Source organism: Dreissena polymorpha, chromosome 6, assembly GCF_020536995.1.
Source record: "Dreissena polymorpha isolate Duluth1 chromosome 6, UMN_Dpol_1.0, whole genome shotgun sequence".
NCBI lineage: Eukaryota > Metazoa > Mollusca > Bivalvia > Myida > Dreissenidae > Dreissena > Dreissena polymorpha.
Genome location: NC_068360.1, coordinates 9,059,710 through 9,076,756, shown reverse-complemented (window position 1 = coordinate 9,076,756; position 17,047 = coordinate 9,059,710). Strand labels below are relative to the sequence as shown.

General features: G+C 34.8%; 1 protein-coding gene across 3 annotated transcripts in view; it reads left to right on the top strand.

Moving 5' to 3' along the window:
• LOC127836198 (mannose-6-phosphate isomerase-like) overlaps positions 1 to 16,645 on the top strand; it is a 244,469-nt gene extending 227,824 nt beyond the window's left edge. Inside the window, exons 2-8 of one of the 3 annotated variants that reach the window (XM_052362682.1) lie at positions 969 to 1,096; positions 2,958 to 3,152; positions 4,487 to 4,628; positions 6,722 to 6,901; positions 12,257 to 12,430; positions 13,299 to 13,510; positions 16,253 to 16,645. In XM_052362682.1, the coding sequence (XP_052218642.1) occupies positions 969 to 1,096; positions 2,958 to 3,152; positions 4,487 to 4,628; positions 6,722 to 6,901; positions 12,257 to 12,430; positions 13,299 to 13,510; positions 16,253 to 16,456 (1,235 nt within the window). In that variant the 3' untranslated portion in view covers positions 16,457 to 16,645. The remainder of the gene's footprint in view (positions 1 to 968; positions 1,097 to 2,957; positions 3,153 to 4,486; positions 4,629 to 6,721; positions 6,902 to 12,256; positions 12,431 to 13,298; positions 13,511 to 16,252) is intronic. The other 2 variants (XM_052362684.1, XM_052362683.1) reach the window with 2 other exon arrangements.
• Positions 16,646 to 17,047: the final 402 nt, after the last annotated feature.

Genomic DNA, 17,047 nt, shown 5'->3' with positions numbered 1-17,047 from the left:
AAAAGCATCATATATTTATACATTCAGAACTTTGCCATGCATGTCAGGAAGATGCCAAAATAAGATTGCAAAATGCTGAATTACAAAGCTTCATTGTTTATATCTATCTTTAGCCATATATAGTAGTACAAGCAGGGCTTGACATTAAAATATTCTCTCCATAACTGTATTCATTAAACATCCTTTTGGCATGGCGCTGCACCATGCCTCCCTTCTGAAGCGCCACTCTGCCCTTTTCAAAGGAAAAAGCCGCCTCGCGTCCTTATTGATAACATCTTAATTGCCTCTTGACCAAACTTCTAAGCGGAATAGTATCAGAGTGTGGGCCCAAAGCAGCGAAAAATGCATGCGGTTGTGAATTGGTACTAATATTGAATGCCTGGTTTTAATTTTCATAACTTCTGATTCAATTATAAAATGTCTGAACAAACTACTTCCTAAATGTTAAGGGATTAATTTGAAAACGTATGTATGTCATTAATGTGAAGTACAGAATTGAAGAAGTTTGTAGTGACTTACACATTTCTGACTTCTTTGTGTTTGAACATTGCTGACAATTGGGTGAAGACATATACGTCATGTTTGTGACAATCAAGCTTTTGTGTAATTTACCAAATACTCCTACCTTTCTAGTATCTACACTATTAATACTAATTAATTCCTTTTTCCTATCAACAGCTGTTGAAAATTAAATGTTTATATTCATTTAACTTACTTTCATTTTCCAATAAAAACATGCATTTTTTCACATGTTAAAATATTACTTTTCCACACTGTGTACATTATGATAATGCTACACAATAATAAAAACAAAAAGAAATTAATGTTTAGAAACTTTAACATGTAAAGTGTTATAACACACATCTCACATGCAATTTTGCTTTGGTAAAACAAGAACAATTCTTAGAGCTATGTTACATAGTGTGTCTGAATAAGAAATATGTTTATTTTTCATATTTATCTTGCAGTATTTGAGTTGAAATGTGCGTACCAGAATTATGCATGGGGCAAACTTGGGAGCAAGAGTGAAGTGGCCAAGTTGCTTAAAGGTGCAGATGACAACTTTGCTATACAGGAGCATGCTCCATATGCTGAGGTATATAAGAAGCATTCAGAAACATGACAGAGTTTTAGATTTTTTAGTCTTACATGTTAACCCTTTACCACTTTAACCCTTTGCATGCTGGGAAATTTGTCTTCTGCTAAAATGTCGTCTGCTGAATTTCTAAAATTAGCATTTTCTTCAATTATTTTTAAAGAATACTATCCGAATAGCAAACAGTTTGGATCCTGATGAGACGCCACGTTCTGTGGCGTCTCATCTGGATCCAAACTGTTTGCAAAGGCCTTCAAAATTCGGTTCCCGCACTGAAAGAGTTAATACATACATATGTTCACACATTTGCAATCCCTTAGAAAATTACATTTAATTACATACATCTCTTTCTAGATTCAAGTTTTTAAGGCTTCATCTACAAACCTTAGATATTGATGAGCAGCAAACAGCATAAAACCTGACTGCGAGTTACTGGCAGGCTGTTCTGGTTTTATGCTGTTTGCACATAGCCATGTTCACTTTGCTTTTGAGTGGGAAAGGGTTAAGTAAGTCAAATAAGAGTTGTTAATACCTTAATGTTAATTTTGGGAATATTAAAATATTTATAGAATCATACATATATTCAGAAACAATATGGTAGTTGTTATTCCATAAAAAAAACATTACAATAATGTAAAACTCAATTTTCATTACATGTATTTATATCATATAAAACACATTTGTATGGCAATGTATGCATGTGGTGCCCTACACACTAAAAACAACAGATTTGCAGAGAAAACCCATTTTGTTTTTAAATGGAAAAAAGCAATGTTTTTAAATATACAGTCCACTCTCGTTATCTCGAAGTCGGCGGGAACAAGAAAAAATATCGAGATAACGAGAGTTCGAGATATCCGATTCGGCGTTTTCAAAGAAAAAATGAGACGAAAATTTACCTTGTTTTGAGCATCTAAATACCTGCTAAGTGGTCTAACTTAAGCCGTCACCGTGTGGCATAATACTCTCTACCTGATATATACGCGTTTTTACGAGGTAAGATTAATTTTGCTATTTAATTGCTTAAGTATTACAAAATTGCATGAACACATGCGGTTATAATTGTTCTAAACTGTCGAGTAAACATCCGGTAATGTTTCTAATTAAAATAATGATGCAATTGACGTCCAATCAAGACGAGGGTTTTCCATCTGAACATGCGTAAATCACGTTCCGGAATACTGAACTGTACATGTACATTTTGTAGTTTGAAATATTCTTTCAAGTTAGCCATGATAATGAGTTTTGGAGAACAACATTCTGTAAATTTGCAACGGTTTATATACGCAAAAATATAACTCAATGCATTTTGGAATGTTGTTTGTAAAAACAAATAGTCTTTCGGCCTTTCGGCTTACTGTGTATTAATTGCAGTTAATATTGATGTTAAAAAGTGACAGTTAAAGTGACAGGCCTTACTCAAGTGTTAATCGCTAACGACATTATACATGTGTGATCAGTGATGCAATTAACGGATCAATTTCCTACCGCAGAGTATGGGGAGCAGCCGGGCGAAGCGGGAGGTGAAGTATCAAAGACAATTTTTCTCACCTTTTGCCGACTCTGAGGCAGTTATTCGCACTTCGAGATAAACCACAGTAAATACATGTAAAATCGGGACTGGGGACACAATTTTATATCGACATATCGAATTATTCGACATAACGGAAATCGAGATAAGCGATGTTTATTTATATAGACAAAGAAGGCAAAAAAATTGGACATTGAGCTTACTTCGACATATCGAGAATATCGAGATATCCGATGCCGAGATAACGAGAGTGGACTGTATGCATGATTAATTGATGTTAGTAGCAAAACAAATGAATCAGGATGACAGCTTTTAATTTTTTTGTTTTAGTTATGGATGGGCACCCATCCCAACGCTCCAACTACAATACCACATCTCCAAGGGAAGACTCTAGAGGAATGGGTCAAAGAAAACCCAGAGGCATTAGGAAAGACCGTGCAAGAACGCTTCAATGGAGCTTTGCCCTTCCTTTTTAAAGTTTTGTCTGTTAACAAGGCATTGTCTATACAGGCTCACCCAAATAAGGTAATTAATAAGTGTGTTGTCTTCTTGCATATCTTATTCACCAGTTTTACAGTGACATTTATAGCCAATTAAAGTAACAGAATTATTTTGTATGCCCCCGGATCGATAGATCGGGGGTATATTGTTTTTGTCCTGTCAGTCTGTCTGTCTGTCTGTCTGTCTGTCTGTCTGTCTGTCCGTCTGTCCGTCCGTCCGTCCGTCCGTCCGTCCGTCCGTCCTTCCGTCTGTCCTTCCGTCTGTCCGTCTGTCCCGTCCCGTCCGTCCGTCCAAAATTTTAACCTTGGTTAAAGTTTGAGAACTTGCAATATTGAACATACCAACTTGATATTTTCCATGCATGTGTATCTCATGGAGCTGCTCATTGTGGTGAAAAGTCAAGGTGACGGTCAACCTTCAAGGTCAAAGGTCAAATATCATTGTATTTTTCTTTCCTAAAACTTTAACCTTCGTTAAAGTTTTATCATAATTTTTTTAATATTGAACACAGCGACTTCATATTTGTCATGCATGTGTATCTCTTGGAGCTGCACATTTTGAGTGGTGAAAGGTCAAGGTCATCCTTCAAGGTCAAAGGTCAAAAATAAAAATAAAATATTTTCATTTTTCCATTCAATCTCTTACTTACTTCTCGTGGAGCTGCACATTTTGAGTGGTGAAGGTCATCCTTCAAGGTCAAAAAATAAAAACCATAAATTTTCATAACTTTTTATGCCCCCGGATGGAATGATAGGGGGCATATTGTTTTTGGCCTGTCTGTCTGTCATTCCGTCATTCTTTCTCAAAACTTTAACCCTACAGTAAAGTTTTGCAATAACTTTTGAAATATTGAATATAGCAACTTGATATTTGGCATGCATGTGTATCTCATGGAGCTGCACATTTTGAGTGGTGAAAGGTCAAGGTCATCCTTCAAGGTCAAAGGTAAGAAAAAAGCGGCACATTAGTGGGCATTGTGTTTCTGACAAACACATCTCTTGTTTATTCATGAAATTAAGTGAACAAGAAATGCAATAATGTTATATTGAACATTGGAATTCTACATGCCCTCTTATATGTTTATTTAAGAAAAGAGGGAAATAATGAGTTTTCCTCCACTAATTGGTTTAGGTTTAGGACTATAAAAATTTCTGTAAAATAAATTCTGCATTCAGCATCTCAGTATCAGCTTTATATAAATTGATATGATGAGTTTATTTATTAAGATGAGTAAATGCCAAAAGAACAATGCAGTCATTTACTAATAATTATTGAAGAATTTGGATTGACCAAACTTTTACATTTATAACTATTTACTTTAGATTATTCAATGGTTTCTATTTGTTGTTTTCTCACAGAGTCACGCTGAAGAGCTTCACCAAAAGGACCCAGAGAATTACAAGGACCCCAACCACAAACCAGAGATGGCCATAGCTCTTACAGACTTCACAGGACTGTGTGGATTCAGGCCCGTCTCAGAGATTGCTGACTTTGTACAGAGTAGATATCACAAATTTCACCATTTACTGTTGACCTGTGTTTGTTGACCTGTGTTTTACTTGCTTCGGTTTTATTTTTGCTTAATAGTCTTCTTTTTGTTTGCTTGTGACTTCAAAACAAGTGCAAATGAATCTGTTTATCGCAGTCCTTGCATCTGAAAAGATTGTTCCTATTTTCTTTGCTCATAATGAGTGTAAAGGGTATGATTGTAATTGTAACGTGAAAAGTATAAAAATGTGTAAAATCCATTTAAATGTGCAATACTGGTTTTTGCCTTAAGCTAAAACACTTGCAATTTGGACACTATTTTAAGTCTTGAAATGTTTATTTATTAAGATAGGAAAACAATATCCATGTAGGTACATGTAGGTCAAGATCAATTCACTTTTAAGTTCTTACTGAATGATGAACCAAATTCAATACTATGGAATTAATTATTCTGAAAGAAAAGGGGAGACTTTGTCTGAGGGCATTCTTCAGTAGATTGGCATGTCTCTTGAAAAGTGTCCTCAAACATCTTATCAGAGCTCAGACTAAGCCAGCAAAACTATCCTTAAAAGATGCTATGATTCTGGTTCTTATGGCTTACAAAGAATTTTTCATAGACTTATTGTATGGCCACCAATTAAATGGAGTTTTGCTAGTTATAAATTAGAGATTATTAAACCTTGTGGCTAGTTTTGTTAATGGAATTTTCACATGAATTGTTAAGATAATTGTGAATCATGAAACCTTTTGTAATCACTGCATTTCACATGCAAAGCAAATAATTTTTAACCAATTAGGTCAGAGGCAATGTGTTTAAAGCGAGATTATACAATTTTTTATATGAGTTAAATTGTAATAAATTGATATAATATATGTTAAAATAGCACGTAATAGGCAAGAAAAATTATACATTGAAGACGAATTTCATAAAATGCAGCAAAAACAAATTAGCGCCCGAGCCGATTGGGACTAAGATATTTCGTACATATTTTCCTACAATAACGGAAGCATTCATCTTTTAGTTAGTGTTTGTATGTGTATGAATAGATATCGTTGCAGGGATTTAGAATGAACCGTTAAACTAAATTTAGATTCATATCGTACATGCATGATTTACATGCTGGCAAATTTGACTGTACAGACATTTTCGATTTCAGAATTAAATATCGGGCTTATTTCGCTTTTTTTTACACATGTTCTTCTTATCTTTAATTTTAATTTATATTGAAATATATGTTTAATAAGTTGGTTACACATTTTATAAAATTGAATAATCTTGCTTTAAAGTTTCGTATTGAGCAAAATATATTGAGTTATCGAAAAGGCCATCATCATATTACTTTTAATGCTTTTCTATTATTCCTTAGAGCTATGTATGCAAACATATAAAAAGAAATCCAAGAATATGAATGCAATTGAACAGATTTTCCAAAAACTATCAAGTTTATAAAAAAAAATTAAATGTTTAGTGGAAGTGCAAAGACATACATGTTCTGTTTATAAGTATGTGTCTACATGGGTTATCCATTTATTGATGGAATTGCCTGCATTTACAATAAAAACAAGCTGAAACGGTATTTATTCAGTTATACCCAAACGCATAGTTGGAAAACACACACCACAATCATAATTACGGAAGCAAGTATTGATATTGGATAGTGAGCATGCTTAATGAAGTCTTCAGTACGACAACTTGTGTCACCTTGTGTCACATGGTTTATACATGGATAATCTTCTTTTGCATAATGTACAAGAATCTTCATTTATTCTGAGCTAATGCTTAACGGATAGCAGCTGTTGTCTGTAACGAATATATGTCTTGTGATAAATTGTGTCGCGCTCTGAGAAAACTGGGCACAATTCATGTGCGTAAAGTGTCGTCCCAGATTAGCCTGGGCAGTCCGCACAGGCTAATCAGGGACGACACTTTCCGCTTTTATGGTATTTTTCATTTCAAGGAAGTCCCTTTTTACCAAAAAATCTAGTTTAAGCGGAAAGTGTTGTCCCTGGTTAGCCTGTGCGGACTGCACAGGAATGACACTTTATGCATATGCATTATGCCAAGTTTTATCATAACAAGACACAATTATATTCTCGTTATACAGATATTCCGGAGCTACGGTCGGTAATAGGTGAGAAGAATTGCGAGACAATGCTATCCTCTGTCAATGGTGATGTCAGTGAAGAGGAAGCTATCCGCTCATGCTTCTCTGCCCTCATGAGACAGGATAGGGCAGTTGTGGAGAGTCACTTGAGGGCTCTAGCTGCACGCGTCAAGAAACTTGGTGCGTATTGAATCACTTGCTTGGCTTAACTTGGTGCGTATTGAATTACTTGCTTGGCTTGACTTGGTGCGTATTGAATCACTTGCTTGGCTTAACTTGGTGCGTATTGAATTACTTGCTTGGCTTGACTTGGTGCGTATTGAATTAATTGCTTGGCTTAACTTGGTGCGTATTGAATTACTTGCTTGGCTTAACTTGGTGCGTATTGAATTACTTGCTTGGCTTGACTTGGTGCGTATTGAATTAATTGCTTGGCTTAACTTGGTGCGTATTGAATTACTTGCTTGGCTTAACTTGGTGCGTATTGAATTACTTGCTTGGCTTGACTTGGTGCGTATTGAATTAATTGCTTGGCTTGAGTGTCTTGGTTTTCATCACATTTGATATGTGAATATTCAGTAGCGTATTGAATTACTTGCTTGGCTTGAGTATCTTGGTTTTCATCACATTTGATATGTGAATATTCAGTAGCGTATTGAATTACTTGCTTGGCTTGAGTATCTTGGTTTTCATCACATTTGATATGTGAATATTCAGTAGCGTATTGAATTACTTGCTTGGCTTGAGTATCTTGGTTTTCATCACATTTGATATGTGAATATTCAGTAGCGTATTGAATTACTTGCTTGGCTTGAGTATCTTGGTTTTCATCACATTTGATATGTGAATATTCAGTAGCGTATTGAATTACTTGCTTGGCTTGAGTTTCTTGGTTTTCATCACATTTGATATGTGAATATTCAGTAGCGTATTGAATTACTTGCTTGGCTTGAGTATCTTGGTTTTCATCACATTTGATATGTGAATATTCAGTAGCGTATTGAATTACTTGCTTGGCTTGAGTATCTTGGTTTTCATCACATTTGATATGTGAATATTCAGTAGCGTATTGAATTACTTGCTTGGCTTGAGTATCTTGGTTTTCATCACATTTGATATGTGAATATTCAGTAGCGTATTGAATTACTTGCTTGGCTTGAGTATCTTGGTTTTCATCACATTTGATATGTGAATATTCAGTAGCGTATTGAATTACTTGCTTGGCTTGAGTATCTTGGTTTTCATCACATTTGATATGTGAATATTCAGTAGCGTATTGAATTACTTGCTTGGCTTGAGTATCTTGGTTTTCATCACATTTGATATGTGAATATTCAGTAGCGTATTGAATTACTTGCTTGGCTTGAGTATCTTGGTTTTCATCACATTTGATATGTGAATATTCAGTAGCGTATTGAATTACTTGCTTGGCTTGAGTTTCTTGGTTTTCATCACATTTGATATGTGAATTTTCAGTAGCGTATTGAATTACTTGCTTGGCTTGAGGTATCTTGGTTTTCATCACATTTGATATGTGAATTTTCAGTAGCCTATTGAATTACTTCCTTGGCTTGAGTATCTTGGTTTTCATAGCATTTGATATGTGAATTTTCAGTAGCGTATTGAATTACTTGCTTGGCTTGAGTATCCTGGTTTTCATTGCATTTGATATGTGAATTTTCAGGTGCGTATTGAATTACTTGCTTGGCTTGAGTTTCTTGGTTTTCATCGCATTTGATATGTGAATTTTCAGGTGTGTATTGAATTACTTGCTTGGCTTGAGGTATCTTGGTTTTCATCACATTTGATATGTGAATTTTCAGGTGCGTATTGAATTACTTGCTTGGCTTGAGTATCTTGGTTTTCGTTACATTTGATATGTGAATTTTCAGGTGCGTATTGAATTACTTGCTTGGCTTGAGTATCTTGGTTTTCATCACATTTGATATGTGAATTATCACTTGTTATGAAGACCATGTCCCTGTTTTATTACCGGATTTACATTAGTAAAAGACATTGACATATTGTTGAAATTCATCGTAAGTTGTTTACTTTATTTAGAAATGTTTTATGTCATTTGGAATGCCTTATTATTCCATAAATGAATTCAAAGAAAGATAATATTAAAAAAAAAATATTTTTTAATCAATTTAGAAGGTGTATAAGTCTAATGAATTGTAAGTAATTAAATAAAATTGGCTCCTACTCTTGGGACTCTCTCTGAGAAGAAGAGCTTGTAGCTTTATCTAAAACAAACAATCTGGTTTGTGTATTGCAATATTTAAAGGGGCCTTTTCACAGATTTTGGCATTTTTTAACTTATTCATTAAATGCTTTATATCGATAAATGTAAACATTGGATCGTAAAAGCTCCAGTAAAAAATCAAGAATAAAATTAAAAAAAGGAAAAGAACATTGCCCGGACCAGGTTTCGAACCAGCGACCCCTGGAGTCCTGCCAGAGTCCTGAAGTAAAAACGCTTTATCCTACTGAGCTATTCCGCCGTATACACATCCTGAACGTATTTTATACCTTATATAAGCAATCTTCGTAATTTCACAAAATTTAACGACAAAAACAGAACTCTCCAAATTATTCAATCGTTTCGCGTTGCAACGCTTTATAATTTTTAGGTTTTAAAATCGTCAAAAGATGCATATAATGGCTATATTAGACCATGGTAAATGTTCAGTACCGGTATTACTGTTTCCTCACAAATATCATAACTAAAACGAAAATTTGCGAATCTGAAACAACTTTTTTCAATTTTGTCAATTTACCAAAGCGTGAAAAGATCCCTTTAAGGTTATTATACCCCCATTACTGGTAATGGGGACTATATAGGAGTCACTTTGTCAGTCTGTCTGTCGGTCTGTCTGTCTGTCGGTCTGTCAGTCCCAAAAATTTCATCCAATCTTCACCAAATTTGGTCAGAAGTTGTATCTATATGATGTTAAGGTCAAGTTTAAATATGGGTCATGTCGGGTCAAAAACGAGGTCATAGGGTCACTTAGTGCGTTTTAAACCGAAAGTTTGTACGGACCATAACTATGTCATTTATCTTTAAATATTAAAATGACTTGGTACATTTGTTCACCATCATGGGACGGTGTGTCGCGCGAAAGAAGTACGTCTATATCTCCAAGGTCAAGGTCACACTGAAGTTCAAAATGCTTGTCCGGACCATTACTATGTCATTAATCTTTAAATATTAAAATGACTTGGTACATTTGTTCACCATCATGGGACAGTGTGTCGCGCGAAAGAATTACGTCGATATCTCCAAGGTCAAGGTCACACTGTGAGTTCAAAAGTCAAAATGCCCATAACTGAGCTTGTCCGGGCCATAACTTTGTCATTTATTGTGAGACTTTAAAATCATGTGGCACAATTGTTCACCATCATTGGACAGGGTGCCATGCGAAAGAAGTACGCCAATATCTCCAAGGTCAAGGTCACACTTTGAGTTCAAAGGTCAAAAATGGCCATAAATGACCTGGTCCGGCCCATAACTATGTTTTTCATTGTCAGATTTTAATTTCATTTGGCACATTTGTTCACCATCATTGGACGATGTGTCATGTGACAAAATTACGTCAATATCTGCAACGTCAAGGTCACACGTTGAGTTCAAAGGTAAAAAAATGGCCATAAATGACCTTGTCCAGCCCATAACCATGTCATTCAATGTGAAATTTTTAAATCATTTGGCACGTTTGTTTACCATCATTTGATGATGTGTCATGCGAAAGAATTATGTCGATATCTGCAACGTCAAGGTCACACTTTGAGTTCAAAGGTTAAAAAATGGCCATAAATGATAATGTCTGGGCCATTACTATGTCATTCATTGTAAGAGATTTTTAAATTACTCTGTACATTTGTTCACAATCATTGGACGGTGTGTCATGCGAAAGAATTACGTCGATATCTTTAGGGTCAAGGTCACATATGGAGTTCAAAAGTAAAAAATGGCCATAAATGAGCTTGTCCGACTTGGTACACACGGATCATCACACTCATTTTGTACAACTTAAAGCAATCACGCAGGTTTTTTTACTATTAATGGTAGCTGATCTAAAGGTAATTATATTTTAGTTTCATTGTGTTTCCCTTTTCAACAGGGCACACTTGGGATTGTCATTTGGAATAGATTGCAATAACATGTAGCAGTATGCATCATTCCAATTGGTTTTCTCAATCACATTGCAGCTCACTTTTGAAAATGTATATATCCGATAATCGCCCCCAAAATTACTGTAGGTAGGTCGGCATAACTTTTTTTAATTAACAACCAAAAAATTAAAAAACAAATAACTTTATTCCACAACAATGCTAATTAGAAGATAAAAACAAGTATCATGATCAGACATCAACACCTTTCCTGTGATTACTCTCCTAGGAACAGTTCACAACAAGGTATGGATTATGTTTTAAATATTGAAGGGAAATTGTTGATTAGCATTTAACCATCAAGTTTGTAAAAACAACAACATGGTGTTGCCAGATTGTTTACATTAATAACACTCTGTTGAAAAAGCATTAATTTTACCATGCTTTTGTTTATACTGCAGCAAATTGATTTTTTGAATAGATGTTTGACATTTAAAAACCTGTTAAAATAAGCTTTGATACACTAGCAGTTTAGTTTAGTTTTTGGTTTTATAGAGGAAAAGTATAGTATTGTGTGAACTATTTAAATAACTGAATAAAAGTATTATATAGTGAAAAGTGCATTAGTGTGTGTCTTATTTTCCTGAGGTGGATTAAATAGACCCTATACAACAAATTAGTAAGTGGTTTCGTTTACCGTGTAGCTTGTGCTTTGATGACTATATTCCAAGGTGGCTAAATGATCATGGTTTATGTTTTATCACATATTACTAACTTATTATTATTTTATACTGTAAAGTCAAGTATAACCCTTGCAACATAAATACATTTAATTTAGTATCATTAATTGTATACTGTACCATTTCTAAGTGTAATTTAAACGATTGACCTAATTTAATAATAATAATAATAATAATGCAAAACCTTCCTTCAATGTCTTTAACATACATTGTCAAACCTTATATTGCCAATCTTTAATTAAACTTCCATTATTAAATCCCTTCTTCTTGTTCATTGTGAGATTTTAAATTGACTCTGTACATTAATTTTGTCATTGGACGGCGTGTCATGCGAAAGAATTCAAAAGATCAAAGGTCTATGGCCATAAATGATAATGGCATAATAAATCTTAAAAGTTGCCATAAATTAAATTTACTTGTTTTGTTAAGACAGCACGCAAAATATACAGTGTCAATGCGCCATGTGGGGGTATACGTCACGTCTGTGACAAAGCTCTAGTTTTAAGAGGATCAAATGCATATTGTTTTTCGAATATTGAAAACAAATTATTTACCAGTTTCATATTTTCAGAACTATAGTCATTGTTCGAACCATATTTGGTATCCACTTTAAAATAATAATATCGGAGTATTAATATCTGATATTTCTGTCACACAATATTATACTATGCACTTATTTCAGCAAATTCTGGTGAAGACACAAGCAGATTTGTTGGGGATGTTCTGTTAAAACTTGACGAGGAATTCCCAGGGGATGTCGGGGGCTTTGCGGTGTACTTTCTGAACGTGATGAGGCTTAAAGAAGGGGAGGCAATCTACCTTGGAGCAAACCTTCCACACGCCTACCTGTCAGGAGGTAACAGCATGCTTGATTACTCCAACTTTCAGCTGATGACATTTGTCTAGTCCCTAACTTTGCAGGATTCTTTTGAAAATAATGTGTTTGGTGGAACCAGTAATGGGTGCAGTTTCCTAAATCATACAGCTGAAACATGTTTCTACCTCGTAACTAAAAAATCCGTTTAACAAGGGATATATTGGAGTAACACTGTGTTTGTGTCAGGCTAAATGTCCTAGGTTTGTTGAAAGAACCCTTTTTGCATTTCTCAAGGGATTGAAATGAAACTATGTCTTCACCAAGATTGTAGATGTGCAAGATAATTTTTATAATGCATAGTTATCTCCACTTTCCTGAGTTGTATGTCCTTGAAGACAGTCATTTTTATGGCAGGGTAATTAATGGTTCCAAGTTTGTGGATCAATCTGCTTTCACATTTTTCAAGCAACTGAATTAAAACGTGCAATATATCATCACTATAAAGTAAAGATGTGTAGGAAACAATTTTGATCAGTGATCCACATGTTCGTGAGTTATGTGTCCTTGAACTTTCCCATGGGCACAACGGCTAAGCCTCTTACATAGCGGTTTGAGGGTATATTTAGTCATATTGTTCTACTTATTATTCACATTAAGGCGTAGATTCTGAGCAAATGTTACTGACAAAAATTTGTGCAAAATATGACGATCCTGTGTCATCCTGTGTCATGATACATAAATATAAATATCAGCAATTTGGATAATTAATTTCCTTGAATATAGCACAATTTTAGAAAATGTCACCAAACTTGTGTGTTTTTCCACCCTGGCAATTTTATAAGCACACATATTTGCTTTTATTTCAATACATAATAAGCCCTTCAAAAAGAAACATTATTGTTTGAAGACTGCATGGAATGCATGGCATGTTCGGACAATGTTGTGCGTGCGGGTCTCACGCCCAAGTTCATCGACACCGAAACGCTCCTGCATATGTTAAACTACAGCGGGAAACCTGCTGCAGAGAACAAGTTTCAGCCTGCTGTGTCGGAGGAAAATGGCTGCACACTGCGTAGATTTACCCCTCCCATTCCTGACTTTGCAGTTACAGAGATACAGGTACTTACGTAAATGAATTGATACTTTTCTTTCATACTTGGATTTGGGATTATTTATGTGACTATGGCCACTAATTTTCATGATCTTTATGAGATTTGTCAGATAAAGCCAATAATAGCAAGAACTTTGTCACAGACAAAACAGCAGTTACCCTTAGGGTAAATGTTGTCTGATAAAGACCTAATCTTCATTGGTTTATTAACTTATCCATCTGAAAGACATTTTAGTTATGGCAGCATATACATTTTTATCCCCGCCGAAAAAAAATTCGGAGGGGATATAGTAATTGGTCCTGTCCGTCCGTCCGGCCGAAACTTTGTCCGCAGCATAGCTCCAAATCTATTCAATGGATTTACTTTAAACTTAGAATATAGACAGATGGCAACTAGGAGAAGTGCAGTGACCAAGAACCATTACTCTATCTACCTTAGTTTTTGAATTATCTCCCCTTTTATATAACTTTAAAGTAAATTTTTGTCCGGAGCATAAATCTAAATATACTAAAGGGATTTACTTGAAATATAAACAGATGGCAACTAGGAGAAGTGCAGTGACCAAGAACCACAACTCTATCTACCTTAGTTTTTGAATTATCTCCCCTTTTATATAATTTTAAAGTAAATTTTTGTCCGGAGCATAACTCTAAATCTACTGAAGGGATTTACTTGAAACTTGAAATATAAACAGGTGGCAAGTAGGAAAAGTGCAGTGACTAAGAACCATAACTATTTCTGCCTTAGTTTTTTAATTATCTCCCCTTTGATATAACTTTAAAGTAAATTTTTGTACGGAGCATAACTCTAAATCTACTTAAGGGATTTACTTGAAACTTGAAATATAAACAGATGGCAACTAGGAGAAGTGCAGTGACCAAGAACCATAACTCTATCTACCTTAGTTGTTGAATTATCTCCCCTTTTATATAATTTTTAAGTAAATTTTTGTCCGGAGCATAACTCTAAATATACTGAAGGGATTTACTTGAAACTTAAAATATAAACAGATGGCAAGTAGGAGAAGTGCAGTGACTAAGAACCATAACTCTATCTACCTTAGTGTTTGAATTATCTCTCTTTATTTAATTTCAAAGTAAATTTTTGTCTGGAGCATAATGAATTATCTCCCTTTATTTGTTTTTACAAATATTATTCTACTATCTAAAACAAAATTTGTCATACAAGCAAACACATTTGTGCTGGGATTTGGCACTACTGTGGCCAGCTCTTGTAGTTTTAATTATTTCTGTAACCATAGTACCTACGATTTTGTTCCTATGAAAACACTGAAATTCATGCATATTCAACATGTGGCCCTATATCCACATACTAAGTTTCTTTAACTACGTGTAAGTTGTTTTTTAAACTGGCAGGGTCCAGATTTTAATCTGCACTCATGTATGTAACCATAACAACCACATTTCTTGAAAGGATGAAAAACATGCATATTTATCCTTTTGGCACTCTATCCACATACTGAGTTTCAGCAACCTCTCCTAAAGTCTTAAAGATTCTAAATAATTTAGCTTGCCAGAGCACAATGTGCTCATGGTGAGCTTTTTTGATCGCCTTTTGTGTGTTGTCATGCGTCAACAACATTTGCCTTGTTAACACTGTAGAGGCCACATTTATTGTCTGATCTTCATGAAACTTGGTCAGACGATTCATCCCAATGATATCTTGGACGAGTTCGAACATAGTTCCAGTTGGTTGAAAAACATGGCCTGGGGGGGGGGTAACACTCTTGAAGCATACATGCCATACGTCCCAATCTAGGCGGGACAGTCCCGCTTTTGGGCCCTTTGTCCCGCCGTCCCGATATGAGACGATTTGTCCCGACATTCGTAAAAAACGATGTAAGGTCTATAGGTTCCCAATAAAATTCGCTATTCAAGCTCTGTTTCGCTAACACTTACCCCCGCTTTTCCCTTTATTGCCCCCAATTAACAATCCGATTCTACTTATCGTGTGTACCAGTGTTGTTTACGACACCTTATCAGCGATTTATTGGCTAATTATTGATTTCATCAGGCTTTCACACCATGGTGGTCTTCAAGATAGTGGTCGCTTATTGCTATCGATAGTTGTATTATAATGAAATAAATGTTGAAAATGTGTTTATTTTTGTATTTGTTTGAAACGGTTTACAAAACAATTGTTTTGTAAAATTAACTCTACGTCAATTATGAGTCTTTAAGTTGAAGTCACATTTTTAGTCCAAACTTGGTCAGAACATTTGTTCTAATGATATATTGGCTGAGTTAAAATTTGGTTTCAGTTCTTTAAAAAACATGGCCTCCAGGGAGCAAGGCATTTTTCCTTGTATGGCTATAATAAAACCGTGTTAACTCTCTAGTTGATATTTTGGCCAAGTTTGAAAATGGTTTCAGAAACATCTCAAAAGTCACTGAGAGAGCAAGCAGTTCAGTTCCCGCAAGTCTCAGTTGAGCGACCATGATCCTCTGGCCCTCTTGTTTTCTGAAATTTGTTAAATGCTCTCGTTGCCAAAAATATTTTCAGAAAGGCAAGATATAAACATTTAATTTTGTTATACAAAATATAGCATGTTAATCATGTATTTTGAGCGTCATGTTTCTGTTATTTCAACATGATAGCTGATTGTGGCTAATTTGTATTTGCTAACACTCTTAAAAATACTTTGTCTAGTGCTATGTAATAGATAAATCCTATAAATTTTGCGTTTTTTCGTGCGGGAAATAATTGTTTTATTTTGTTGTGATTTCAGTGTGTTCAAAGTGAGAGACCAGTTGTTCTTCAGGCAATGGACAGTGCTAGCATTTTGATCTGCATCACAGGAAGTGGTTTTGTGGATTCTGGGATAGCAGTGCATCGTGGAACAATTCTATTTATAGCAGCCAATGAGACAGTTTCTTTGAAAGTAGAATCATCCAGTAGAATGCTTCTTTACAGAGCTCATGCTGGCTGTTGAAACGGTTTTGATTTCTATACAAATAATATAATTATTTATGTATAATTATCACCCAAAGCCATGTCTTCCATTATATTATTTCCCTGTTATATCTGAGAGTGTTTATTATTGATTTACATTTGATTTTTGAATTTTGTTATTATTAATTAATCCTATAGACCATTTGATAAATAAAGAGATGACACTATTCAGTTCAACCATGGTTGTGCCATATTACCTTGGCTAATGATTACCATACATCAGTGTTAAGTAAAACAATTGGCTTGTTGCTTGCTAGTAGAAGTATACAGGCTAATGTTATGAACCCACTCTTTTTCTTCCAATACGCATTGTCCATAAGACATTACAGTTTTCCCAACAATTATTTTAGAGGTCGTAAGCTTCTGGAAACCTGCTTATTTAGATTATCAATTCAAAAAAAATATTCAAAATCGCTTTATCATATCGCATTTTCAAGGCATATTTATCAGATGTTTGATAATTGAAGTGATTAGTAAAATTGTATCTTTCAAATTAAATATTTAAGTTTTCACTGTTTATTTCCCATTTTTTCTTGATTTTCCAAAGCAATTCACATCATCTCGACTTTCT